At 51.5% G+C, this 12,485-nt stretch overlaps 1 protein-coding gene across 1 annotated transcript; it reads left to right on the top strand.

Moving 5' to 3' along the window:
- The first annotated feature begins 2,045 nt into the window (after positions 1-2,045).
- On the top strand, positions 2,046-9,473 carry palm1a (paralemmin 1a). Its single transcript, XM_030372847.1, has 11 exons — positions 2,046-2,265; positions 2,856-2,895; positions 3,922-3,999; positions 5,785-5,873; positions 6,103-6,157; positions 6,302-6,323; positions 6,550-6,573; positions 6,750-7,100; positions 7,500-7,631; positions 8,329-8,477; positions 8,757-9,473. The coding sequence occupies exons 1-11, from the start codon at positions 2,261-2,263 to the stop codon at positions 9,471-9,473; spliced, it is 1,662 nt and encodes a 553-aa protein (XP_030228707.1). The 5' UTR covers positions 2,046-2,260.
- Positions 9,474-12,485: the final 3,012 nt, after the last annotated feature.

The following is a 12,485-nucleotide window of genomic DNA, read 5'->3' as shown; positions in this document are numbered from 1 at the left end:
TCAGCACTGACCTGCTAGCCTCAGCACTGACCTGCTAGCCCCAGCACTGACCTGCTAGCCCCAGCACTGACCTGCTAGCCTCAGCACTGACCTGCTAGCCCCAGCACTGACCTGCTAGCCCCAGCACTGACCTGCTAGCCCCAGCACTGACCTGCTAGCCTCAGCACTGACCTGTTAGCCCCAGCACTGACCTGCTAGCCCCAGCACTGACCTGTTAGCCCCAGCACTGACCTGCTAGCCCCAGCACTGACCTGCTAGCCATATAACAGATCTTCCCATTGCACTTCTCTGTTAGCATTAACACTGATCTGAAAGCCATAGTAATCGACTGACCCTAGCCATAACACCTGCAGCCTTAGCATTGAGTCTCAATACTAGTCTGCTAGAATTTGTATTTGTTCTAGCAGACTCAGGGTTTATGGGAGGGCGTTCTGCTTGATGTGCTACCGTGAGGCGAGCATGATTGTATGTTTATCACATGTAGAGCATGTGCTTGGTGCTGCTCAGAGCTAGTGAAAATAAAGTAATGTTATAAAGTCATTCTACTGTTATAAAGTCGTTATACTGTTATATTCTACTGTTATAAAGTCATTCTACTGATATAAAGTCTTGTTATAAGGTCATTCTACTGTTATAAAGTCATGTTATAAAGTCATTCTACTGTAATAAAGTCATGTTATAGTCATTCTACTGTTATAAAGTCATTATTAAGTCATTCTACTGTTATAAAGTCAGGTTATAAGGTAATTCTACTGTTATAAAGTCATTTTATAAGGTCATTTTACTGGTATAATTTCATTATACTTTTATAAAGCCATTCTACTGTTATAAAGGCATGTTATAACGTCATTAAACTGTTATATTCTACTGTTATAAAGTCATTATAAAGTCATTCTACTGTTATAAGGTAATTCTACTGTTATATTCTACTGTTATCAAGTAATTATACTGTTATAAAATCATTATATTAATATAAGGTGATTCTACCGTTATTAAGTAGGATTCTACTGTTGTATTCTAAAGTTATAAAGTCATTCTGCTGTTAAAAAGTCATTATAAAGTCGTTCTTCTCTTAGAAAGTCATGTTATAACGTCATTCTACTGTCAAAGTTGTTGCATGTTGCGTTTATTATTTAAGAAACCAATAAAGCCTTCAGTTAGCGAACAACCTCAGAAAACTGCAAGTCAGCCCCTTTACTGGGTAAACTCGGTAAACTTGGTAAACTCAGCCGACTTACTGGGTAAACTGGTTAAACTCAGCCCCCTTACTGGGTGAACTGGGCAAACTCAGCTGTCACGGGCGCTGGCCGGGACAGCAGCAGTGGGGGAAACTAAGGAGCTTGGCGAGGCACTGGGGCACTGAAGTCCAGAGGAACAGAGAACTAGTGGTCGCAGCGACCGGGAAAATGTCCAATAAGAAGTCCAAAAAACGGGAGGGAACAATGCAACTTACGGGCAATGGCCACGGCGAGGGTAGGGGCAATGTCAAGGGCAAGGGCAAGGCGGGGTCCTGGGCAGAGCACGGTCTTGGCGTGGAGCAGCGTGGTTCGGCTGTAGCGTAGCGTAGTTGAGGCAGGCGCAGTGTGGCTTTGCTGTAGCAGGAGTTGCGTGACTAAGCGTGGCTTGGCTGTAGCTTTGTGTGGTGTGGTGTGGTGTGGTGTTTAATTGAATATCCCGTGGTTGATTGGTAATCAGCCAAAAGTGCGCTGGTGGCACAGCATGCCAAAAACCAGGAGCGGAGTGAGGCATGGCTTGGGCACAGTGACGGCAGGTAGCAGGAGGGAAAACCCGGCATAGGACACACACACACACACACACACACACACACACACACACACACACACACACGACACACCCACACGCACACAAACACGCACCCACACACACACACACACACACACACACACACACACACACACACACACACACACACGCGCGCGCGTGCGCGCGAGTGGGCGTGTCTCAGCTGCACCAAAGGCTCCGAGGTCCCGGATCAACTCAACCCCGCAGCCCCCCCCCCCCCCCCCCCCCCCCCCCCCAGGAGCCGCGCTATATGGAGACCGGAGTCCAGAGCCGCGGTACCGGAGACCGGAGTCCAGAGCCGGGGTACCGTAGACCGGAGGTCAGAAACACGGTGCCGAAGACCAGAGCCGCGGTACCGGAGACCGGAGATCAGAGGCGCAGTACCGGAGGAGAAGCCTCGCTGTGGTCCAGGACTCGCTGAGGGAAGAGGAAACAACAGCGCACGATTTGCGCAGTGATGGAGTAAGTAGCCCGTCCGGGTCCGGGTCCTGGTCTTGGTCCTGGTCCTGGACCGGTCCCTGATTTAGTTTAATAGCAAAGAATGCTAACTCAACCGTTCTATATAACCTATACATTCAACTATGTCGTATATAGAACATATACATTAAACTATGATCTATATAGACTATAACATTGATTCAACTATATGTTGTTTCGACTATAACATAGATTAAACTATATGTTGTATAGACTATAACATAGATTAAACTATATGTTGTATAGAGGCAATAACATCGATTAAACTATATGTTGTATAGACTATAAAATATACATTCAACTGTATGTTGCATACAGACTATAACATATACATTAAACTATAGGTTGTATATTGACCATAACATGGACATTATACGATGTGTTGATTATAGACTATAAGATACACATTAAACTATATGTTGTATATAGAAAATATACATTAAACTATATGTTGTAAATAGACTATAAAATATACATTTAACTATATGGTTAACATGGAACACATGCATTAAACTAGCCTATATGTTGTATATAGACTATAAGATATACATTCAACAATATGTTCTGTGTTCTAGGGCTCCGGATGTACAACAGGAGAAACTGCAAGGGGCAGCAGTAAGTCTGTCTGTCTGTCTATCTGTCTGTCTGTCTGTCTGTCTGTCTGTCTGTCTGTCTGTCCGTCCGTCCGTCCGTCCGTCCGTCCGTCCGTCCGTCCGTCCGTCCGTCCGTCTCTGTCTGTCTGTCTGTCTCTCTCTCTCTGTCTCTGTCTGTCTGTCTGTCTGTCTGTCTGTCTGTCTGTCTGTCTGTCTGTCTGTCTGTCTGTCTGTCTCTGTCTGTCTGTCTGTCTCTGTCTGTCTGTCTGTCTGTCTGTCTCTGTCTGTCTGTCTGTCTGTCTGTCTGTCTGTCTGTCTGTCTGTCTGTCTGTCTGTCTGTCTGTCTCTCCCTCCCTCCCTCTCTCTCTCTCTCTCTCTCTCTCTCTCTCTCTCTCTCTCTCTCTCTCTGTCTGTCTGTCTGTCTGTCTGTCTGTCTGTCTGTCTGTCTGTCTGTCTGTCTGTCTCTCTCTCTCTGTCTATGTCTCTCTCTCTGTCTCTGTCTCTGTCTCTCTGTCTCTGTCTCTCTGTCTCTCTGTCTCTCTCTCTCTCTCTCTCTGTCTCTGTCTCTCTGTCTCTGTCTCTGTCTCTCTCTCTCTGTCTATCTCTGGGGGATGTCTCACTGCGGGGGTCTCCCAGTTATATATAATAAAGAGGTGCTAGGGGATGCTAGGTGGCGCTAGGTGACGGTAGGTTATGCTAGGTGGTGCTAGGTGGTGCTAGGTGGTGTTAGGTGATGCTAGGGGATGCTACGTGGTGCCAGGTGATGATAGGTGATGCTAGGTGGCGCTAGGTGATGCTAGGTGATGCTAGGTGCCACTAGGTGATGCTAGGTTATGCTAGGTGATGCTAGGTGGTGCTAGGTGATGCTAGGTGGTGCTAGGTGATGCTAGGTGGTGCTAGGTGATGCTAGGTGATGCTAGATGACGCTTGGTGGTGCTAGTTGATGCTAGGTAGTGCTAGGTGATGCTAGGTGATGCTAGGTGGCACTAGGTACCGCTAGGTGATGCTAGGTGGTGCTGGAGGCTGAGGCTGCTGTGCTGTTCTGCAGGAGAGGAGGAGACAGACAGAGACAGAGGAGAAGAGGAGGCAGCTGGAGCAGTACCGGAGACACCTCCAGCACATCAAGGTACCGCCCCCTTCCTCCCTCCCCCCTCTCCCCTCGTTAAGGTGTTGTGGTGTTGTGTAGAGTGACGTGTTGTGTAGACTGTGGTGTTGTGTAGACTGACGTGTTGTGTAGACTGTGGTGTTGTGTATAGTGACGTGTTGTGTAGAGTGACGTGTTGTGTAGACTGTGGTGTTGTGTAGAGTGACGTGTTGTGTAGACTGTGGTGTTGTGTAGACTGACGTGTTGTGTAGACTGTGGTGTTGGGTAGACTGACGTGTTGTGTAGAGTGACGTGTTGTGTAGACTGACGTGTTGTGTATAGTGACGTTTTGTGTAGACTGTGGTGTTGGGTAGACTGACGTGTTGTGTAGAGTGACGTGTTGTGTAGAGTGACGTGTTGTGTAGACTGTGGTGTTGTGTAGACTGACGTGTTGTGTAGAGTGACGTGTTGTGTAGACTGACGTGTTGTGTAGAGTGACGTGTTGTGTAGACTGACGTGTTGTGTAGAGTGACGTGTTGTGCAGAGTGACGTGTTGTGTAGACTGTGGTGTTGGGTAGACTGACGTGTTGTGTAGAGTGACGTGTTGTGTAGAGTGACGTGTTGTGTAGACTGTGGTGTTGTGTAGACTGACGTGTTGTGTAGAGTGACGTGTTGTGTAGACTGTGGTGTTGTGTAGACTGACGTGTTGTGTAGAGTGACGTGTTGTGTAGACTGTGGTGTTGTGTAGAGTGACGTGTTGTGTAGACTGTGGTGTTGTGTATAGTGACGTGTTGTGTAGACTGTGGTGTTGGGTAGACTGACGTGTTGTGTAGAGTGACGTGTTGTGTAGACTGACGTGTTGTGTATAGTGACGTGTTGTGTAGACTGTGGTGTTGGGTAGACTGACGTGTTGTGTAGAGTGACGTGTTGTGTAGAGTGACGTGTTGTGTAGACTGTGGTGTTGTGTAGACTGACGTGTTGTGTAGAGTGACGTGTTGTGTAGACTGACGTGTTGTGTAGAGTGACGTGTTGTGTAGACTGACGTGTTGTGTAGAGTGACGTGTTGTGTAGAGTGACGTGTTGTGTAGAGTGACGTGTTGTGTAGACTGTGGTGTTGGGTAGACTGACGTGTTGTGTAGAGTGACGTGTTGTGTAGAGTGACGTGTTGTGTAGACTGTGGTGTTGTGTAGACTGACGTGTTGTGTAGAGTGACGTGTTGTGTAGACTGTGGTGTTGTGTAGACTGACGTGTTGTGTAGACTGACGTGTTGTGGAGACTGACGTGTTGTGTAGACTGACGTGTTGTGTAGAGTGACGTGTTGTGTAGACTGACGTGTTGTGTAGACTGACGTGTTGTGTAGAGTGACGTGTTGTGTAGATTGACGTGTTGTGTAGAGTGACGTGTTGTGTAGACTGACGTGTTGTGTAGACTGACGTGTTGTGTAGAGTGACGTGTTGTGTAGACTGACGTGTTGTGTAGAGTGACGTGTTGTGTAGACTGTGGTGTTGTGTAGACTGACGTGTTGTGTAGACTGACGTGTTGTGTAGACTGACGTGTTGTGTAGAGTGACGTGTTGTGTAGACTGACGTGTTGTGTAGACTGACGTGTTGTGTAGAGTGACGTGTTGTGTAGACTGACGTGTTGTGTAGACTGACGTGTTGTGTAGAGTGACGTGTTGTGTAGACTGACGTGTTGTGTAGACTGACGTGTTGTGTAGAGTGACGTGTTGTGTAGAGTGACGTGTTGTGTAGACTGACTTGTTGTGTAGACTGATGTGTTGTGTAGAGTGACGTGTTGTGTAGACTGACGTGTTGTGTTGCGGTCCAGTCCGCCACGCTGCGGGAGCGCTGGCTGCTGGAGGGGGCGCCCCCTGCAGGCGGGGAGGAGGAGCGCCAGCTGGAGAGCTGCATCAGCAGGTGACACCACCTCTGCCTGTCTGTCTGTCTGTCTGTCTGTCTGTCTGTCTGTCTGTCTGTCTGTCTGTCTGTCTGTCTGTCTGTCTGTCTGTTAACCCTCTCACCTGTCTATGTGTCTGTCTGTCTATCTACCTACCTGTCTGTCTGTCTGTCTGTCTGTCTGTCTGTCTGTCTGTCTGTCTGTCTGTCTGTCTGTCTGTCTGTCTGTCTGTCTGTCTACCTGTTTCAGACTGGAAGAGGAAGTGCTGTGTTTGGAGTCTGGAAGTACAAGACCATATGAGACTGTAAGAACACACAAACACACACACAAACACACACACACACACACACACACACACATACACACACATACACACATACACACGTACACACATACATACATACACACTCACTCACTGTGTGTGTGTGTCTCTCTCTCTCGCTCCCAGATGATTGGGTACTCAGTAAAAGGTGATGTATTATTAATGTGATTATTAATACTACAAATGTTATTAAAAGTATTCTTACTATAGTTACATTTAGAATAATATTAACATTGTTGTTATACACAATACAAAGGATGTTATTAGTCTTCATATAACAATCATCCTTTGATCAATATGAATTGTTTTATTATTATTAATCACAATGTTCTCCGAGATGTTTCTTTCCCTAACCCCCCCCTGCCCTATCCTAGAGGTGGGCGGAGCTGACCTGACAGGTGGGTTTGGACAATGATACATACTCATATTAATGACGTTAATATCAATCACACAAAACGTTATATGAAGCAAGTGGCTTATTTAAAGTTAATGTTCTTAAGGTTTATCTAAAAAAGGTTAGCAAGGTTTATCAGGAAAAGGTTACCATGGTAACCGCGCCTCTCCTGGCCGACAGCGTTCTCAGACGGTGGGGCGTTGCAGCCCTCAGACGGTGGGACGTTGCAGCCCTCAGACGGTGGGACGTTGCAGCCCTCAGACGGTGGGACGTTGCAGCCCTCAGACGGTGGGACGTTGCAGCCCTCAGACGGTGGGACGTTGCAGCCCTCAGACGGTGGGACGTTGCAGCCCTCAGACGGTGGGACGTTGCAGCCCTCAGACGGTGGGACGTTGCAGCCCTCAGACGGTGGGACGTTGCAGCCCTCTGACGGTGGGACGTTGCAGCCCTCAGACGGTGGGACGTTGCAGAGCTCTGACGGTTTGAATCAGCGGCAATCTTCTGCTCCTCCGGACTCTCTGTTGAAAGCAGGTCAGTCCGGTACCTGGTTAAGCGAGTTTGGCTGATGAAGATGGTTAAGCTGCTTTAATTGCTATACTTTACCTTGTACCCAGTTAGGCTGTCCTATTGTCTAGTGGGCACTTGTTTAGCTAATGGACCTGGTTTAGCTGGTAGCTGGTTTAGCTACTAGCTGGTTTAGCCAACTTACCTGGTTCATAACATTAACTGGCCCAGAGCTCCAGGTTACCTGTCTCACCACACCAGTCTTACAACGTCTGCCTTGCTTGCTGTCTGTCTGTCTGTCTGTCTGTCTGTCTGTCTGTCTGTCTGTCTGTCTGTCTGTCTGTCTGTCTGTGTGTCTGTGTCTGTGTCTGTGTCTGTGCGTGTGCGCGCGTGTGCGCGTGCGTGCGTGCGCGTGTGTGTGTGCAGCCATGTACTCCGTAGAGATCAGGGTGGAGCGGGACCGGGCGACCGGGGAGACCAGAGTCCTCTCCTCCAACACGCTGCTTCCTGTTGACCTCTCGCTCCACGGGGTCAAAGTCTACGAGGACCGGACCCGAGGTGAGCCCCTCTAGGTCCCCAGGGTGGAGGTCCCCAGGGTGGAGGTCTCCAGGGTGGAGGTCCCCAGGGTGGAGGCTCCCAGGGTAGAGGTCCCCAGGGTGGAGGTCCCCAGGGTGGAGGCTCCAGGGTGGAGGAGTCAGCACCGTCGCTCTGGTTGGCTGGAACTGTTAGAACAGGAAGGCCACCACCATATTAGGATATTGGCACCACCTGCACCACCAGGTCAGGTGGTGCCACCCTAACACCACCGTAACACCACCCTCATACCGGGAGGACATCACTGCCTCTAACCTACAGGAACCAAAGCCTGATCACACTAACCTCACCTACTGACGTGGTTCTGACCAGTAGAGGAGACCTTCAGTACTGACGTGGTTCTGACCAGTAGAGGAGACCTTCAGTACTGACGTGGTTCTGACCAGTAGAGGAGACCTTCAGTACTGACGTGGTTCTGACCAGTAGAGGAGACCTTCAGTACTGACGTGGTTCTGACCAGTAGAGGAGACCTTCAGTACTGACGTGGTTCTGACCAGTAGAGGAGACCTTCAGTACTGACGTGGTTCTGACCAGTAGAGGAGACCTTCAGTACTGACGTGGTTCTGACCAGTAGAGGAGACCTTCAGTACTGACGTGGTTCTGACCAGTAGAGGAGACCCCTGCGTGTTTCTTCTGATCTAACTCGGTGTTTCTCTCCCAGTGGTCCACGAGGTCAACGGGGAGAATGATGTTCAGCCACTGAGCTTCTTGGAGGTGGAGGATCTCATCCTGAAGGCCGACCAAGTGTCCATGGAGCCGCACCCTGCTGGCCCCGCCCCCACCCACCACCCTGCTGGCCCCACCCCCACCCACCACTCTGCTGGCCCCGCCCCCGCCCACCACCCTGATGGCCCCGCCCACCACCCTGCTGGCCCCGCCCCCGCCCACCACCCTGCTGGCCCCGCCCACCACCCTGCTGGCCCCACCCACCACCCTGCTGGCCCCGCCCCCGCCCACCACCCTGCTGGCCCCGCCCCCGCCCACCACTCTGCTGAGGCCCCCGCCCACAATCCTGCTGGCCCCGCCCCCGCCCACCACCCTGCTGAAGCCCCCGCCCACCACCACGATGGCCCCGCCCACCACCCTGCTGGCCCCGCCCCCGCCCACAACCCTGATGGCCCCGCTCACCACCCTGCTGGCCCTGCCCCCGCCCACCAACCTGATGGCCCCGCCCCCAGCCGGTCCCCTTCCTCTGGGATCCAAGAGGTCCCTCAGAAGTCTCGTCAGAAGACTCGTCAGAAGTCTCGTCAGAAGCCTCGTCAGAAGGCTCGTCAGAGCCCGGTGGAGGCCAGGGGCCCCCAGCCGGAGGCGGAGCTGGCGGGGGCCAGTGAGGAGCACCCTGTGACCATGGTGTTCATGGGGTACCAGAGCGTGGAAGACCAGGACCAGACCAGCAGGGTCCTGGGGCTGGAGGGCACCGTGACGGCTGAGCTGGTCCTGATAGAAGACAATGAGGGGAGGACCCCCCCGGGGGCCAGCCCCCAGGGGCCGGAGGGCGAGCCCCTGGTGGGCGGGGCCTCGGTGGGCGGGGCCTCGGTGGGGGGGCTCTCGGTGGGGGGGCCCTCGGTGGGGGGGCCCTCGATGGAGGGGCTCTCGGTGGGGGGGGCCTCCAAACAGACTGTGGAGCCAAATGGCCGCAGCCTTTCCTCCAGCCTGCCCCACCCCAAGGCAGCAGAGGGAGGAGCCTCAGAGGGAGGAGCCTCAGAGGGAGGAGCCTCAGATGGAGGAGCCTCAGAGGGAGGAGCCTCAGATGTCCACCAACAGGAGAGGGAGAAGCAGCCGTGCAAATGTTGCATCATTATGTGACTTTTTGTCTTCCACAACTCAGACAGACAAGCCCTTCGCAGGCCTGGTCCACCCTAACCCTAACCAACACTAACCCTAACCCTGGTCAACACTAACCCTAACCCTAACCCAGGTCAACACTAATCCTAACCAACACTAACCCTAACCCTGGTCAAAACTAACCCTAACCAACACTAACCCTAACCCTGGTCAACACTAACCCTAACCAACACTAACCCTAACCCTGGTCAACACTAACCCTAACCAACACTAACCCTAACCCTGGTCCACCCTAACCCTGGAGGAGAGAGAGGAGAAGAGAGGAGAGAGGGAGGGGAGGAGGGGAGAGAGGAGAGGAGGAGGGGAGAGAGGAGGGGAGGAGGGGAGAGAGGAGAGGAGGGGGAGAGAGGAGAGAGGGAGGGGAGGAGGGGAGAGAGGAGAGGAGGAGGGGAGAGGTGAGAGGAGGGGAGGAGGGGAGAGAGGAGAGGAGGAGGGGAGAGGTGAGAGGAGGGGAGGAGGGGAGAGAGGAGAGGAGGGGGAGAGAGGAGGGGAGAGAGGAGAGGAGGAGGGGAGAGGTGAGAGGAGGGGAGGAGGGGAGAGAGGAGAGGAGGAGGGAGGAGAGGAGAGGAGGGGGAGAGAGGAGGGGAGAGAGGAGAGGAGGAGGGGAGAGGTGAGAGGAGGGGAGGAGGGGAGAGAGGAGAGGAGGGGGAGAGAGGAGAGGAGGAGGGGAGAGGAGGAGGGGAGAGAGGAGGGGAGAGAGGAGAGGAGGAGGGGAGGGGAGGAGGGGAGAGAGGAGGGAGGGGGAGGGGAGAGGAGGGGGAGAGAGGAGGGGAGAGAGGAGAGGAGGAGGGGAGAGGTGAGAGGAGGGGAGGAGGGGAGAGAGGAGAGGAGGGGGAGAGAGGAGAGGAGGAGGGGAGAGGAGGAGGGGAGAGAGGAGGGGAGAGAGGAGAGGAGGAGGGGAGAGGAGGAGGGGAGAGAGGAGGGGAGGGGGAGGGGAGAGGAGGGGGAGAGAGGAGGGGAGAGAGGAGAGGAGGGGGGAGAGGAGAGGAGGGGGAGAGAGGAGAGGAGGAGAGAGAGGATGGGAGAGAGGAGGGGAGAGAGGAGGGGAGAGAGGAGAGGAGAGAGGAGAGGAGGAGGGGAGAGGAGGAGGGGAGAGAGGAGGGGAGAGAGGAGAGGAGGGGGGAGAGGAGAGGAGGGGGAGAGAGGAGAGGAGGAGAGAGAGGATGGGAGAGAGGAGGGGAGAAGTGGCCGTATCTCATGAACTATTCATCCCCAGTTGTTAATGTTCATGTATTTGATTTGGTTAATTTGACATCCTTTATGCATGGTGTCCTCTGTCAGCTGGAACGTTCTTCATCTTTTGCAATGATGATGATGATGAGGATGATGGATGGTGAACTATGTCCTGAGATGCGGTGGACCCTGATTGGTCCTTGAGGATCAGATCAGATCGTTTCAGCAGGTTGCGGTTCCAGGATGATGCTCTTCTCCATCTGATCCAGATTGCATTCTCCTTTTATGTCTCCTTTTACACTGCCGCGTTCTTGAAGAAAGTAGTCCAATCCGGATGACTTTGAACTGACTTTATTTGTTAAAGTAGTTCGGTATGGTAACTATTAAGCAAAAGGAGGGGAATTGTATCGTGCACGTGTGTGAGCGACAACCAGTATATTTAACTCGCAAGTCTGAACTAACGGAGGTTTCTGAACTCAAATCTCACTGTCTCGCTAGTTAGGGTCAAGTGGGCGTGGCCTGTGTGAAGTGGGCGTGGCCAGTGTGACGTAATGGCTACGCCTTCCTCACCTGTCTAAAGGTGCTGCCATCTGTGGCTGGAGTAGTTATTGCAGCTTGTGTGTTCGATCCTGCTTCCTAGTGGCTATGTGGGGGCAGCTTATGTGCTTAAAATACGTAAGAACACACCATCTATGTTCTCCAATGTACCAAATTTATTGTGCTTACTATTTATCACACTCAGATAATACACGATATATGTAATATATATAATATGTATTATATTGTATATATAACATGTGAACACTTATATAACACGTTGGTAAAGTAAGCAACACAACGGCCTTAAACCAGCTGTAGTCACATGACACTTTAACCTGAGCCCAGCTCACTTCCTGTCTGTTTATTATGAGATATTAACAGAGATATTAGCCTGCTGAGACTCAGAGTCCAAGAGCCAAGACCTTTTGGTCTGTGTCCTACACCCTAGTCCTTTAGGTCTTAGTGTATCCTAGCCCCTAGTCCTTTAGGTCTTAGTGTGTCCTAGCCCCTAGTCCTTTAGGTCTTAGTGTGTCCTACACCCTAGTCCTTTAGGTCTTAGTGTGTCCTAGCCCCTAGTCCTTATGTCTTAGTGTATCCTAGCCCCTAGTCCACTAGGTCTTATTGTGTCCTACACCCTAGTCTTTTAGGTCTTAGTGTATCCTACACCCTAGTCCACTAGGGCTTAGTGTGTCCTACACCCTAGTCCACTAGGTCTTAGTGTGTCCTACACCCTAGTCCACTAGGGCTTAGTGTGTCCTACACCCTAATCCTTTAGGTCTTAGTGTATCCTAGACCACGACCGGTAGCTGATGTTTGAACTTGTTACGACAGCAGAAAGTAGATCCATTTCCTCCACTACGGTCTGTTGTCATGACAACATGTTTGCTTCCCGGTGTCATGCTTGGTGCCCAACCCTCCCCCTGGTGGCCGTGTGGAGGGCCGCAGCACTCATATCATATCAGAACTATAACTGCATCATTACATCTATATCAACTTAACCCTGCGACCTGTGAATGTATTCTCTAGGTCATCTGTCTAAGGTCAGTATGTAAACCGTTAACAGCTTATAATAATAAACGCAAACATGAATAACGGTGTGTGTGTGTGTGTGTGTGTGTGTGTGTGTGTGTGTGTGTGTGTGTGTGTGTGTGTGTGTGTGTGTTTGCGTGTTTCTGTCCAGTCATTGGCTCTGTAGTTGTGGGTGGAGTCCAGATGATCTACGAAGTGGACTCTGGTCTGAAGCTTCACTAGAGGAACTCT

Source organism: Gadus morhua, chromosome 12 (assembly GCF_902167405.1).
Source record: "Gadus morhua chromosome 12, gadMor3.0, whole genome shotgun sequence".
Classification (NCBI taxonomy): domain Eukaryota; kingdom Metazoa; phylum Chordata; class Actinopteri; order Gadiformes; family Gadidae; genus Gadus; species Gadus morhua.
This window is presented reverse-complemented; position numbering and strand designations above follow the sequence as displayed.

What these genes read in the sequence shown, in the direction of transcription:
- palm1a (XM_030372847.1), top strand. An exon ending in AGAAACTGCAAGGGGCAGCA is followed by an intron (nt 2,896 to 3,921) that starts GTAAGTCTGTCT and finishes GCTGTTCTGCAG; the next exon opens with GAGAGGAGGAGACAGACAGA. An exon ending in CTACGAGGACCGGACCCGAG is followed by an intron (nt 7,632 to 8,328) that starts GTGAGCCCCTCT and finishes TTTCTCTCCCAG; the next exon opens with TGGTCCACGAGGTCAACGGG.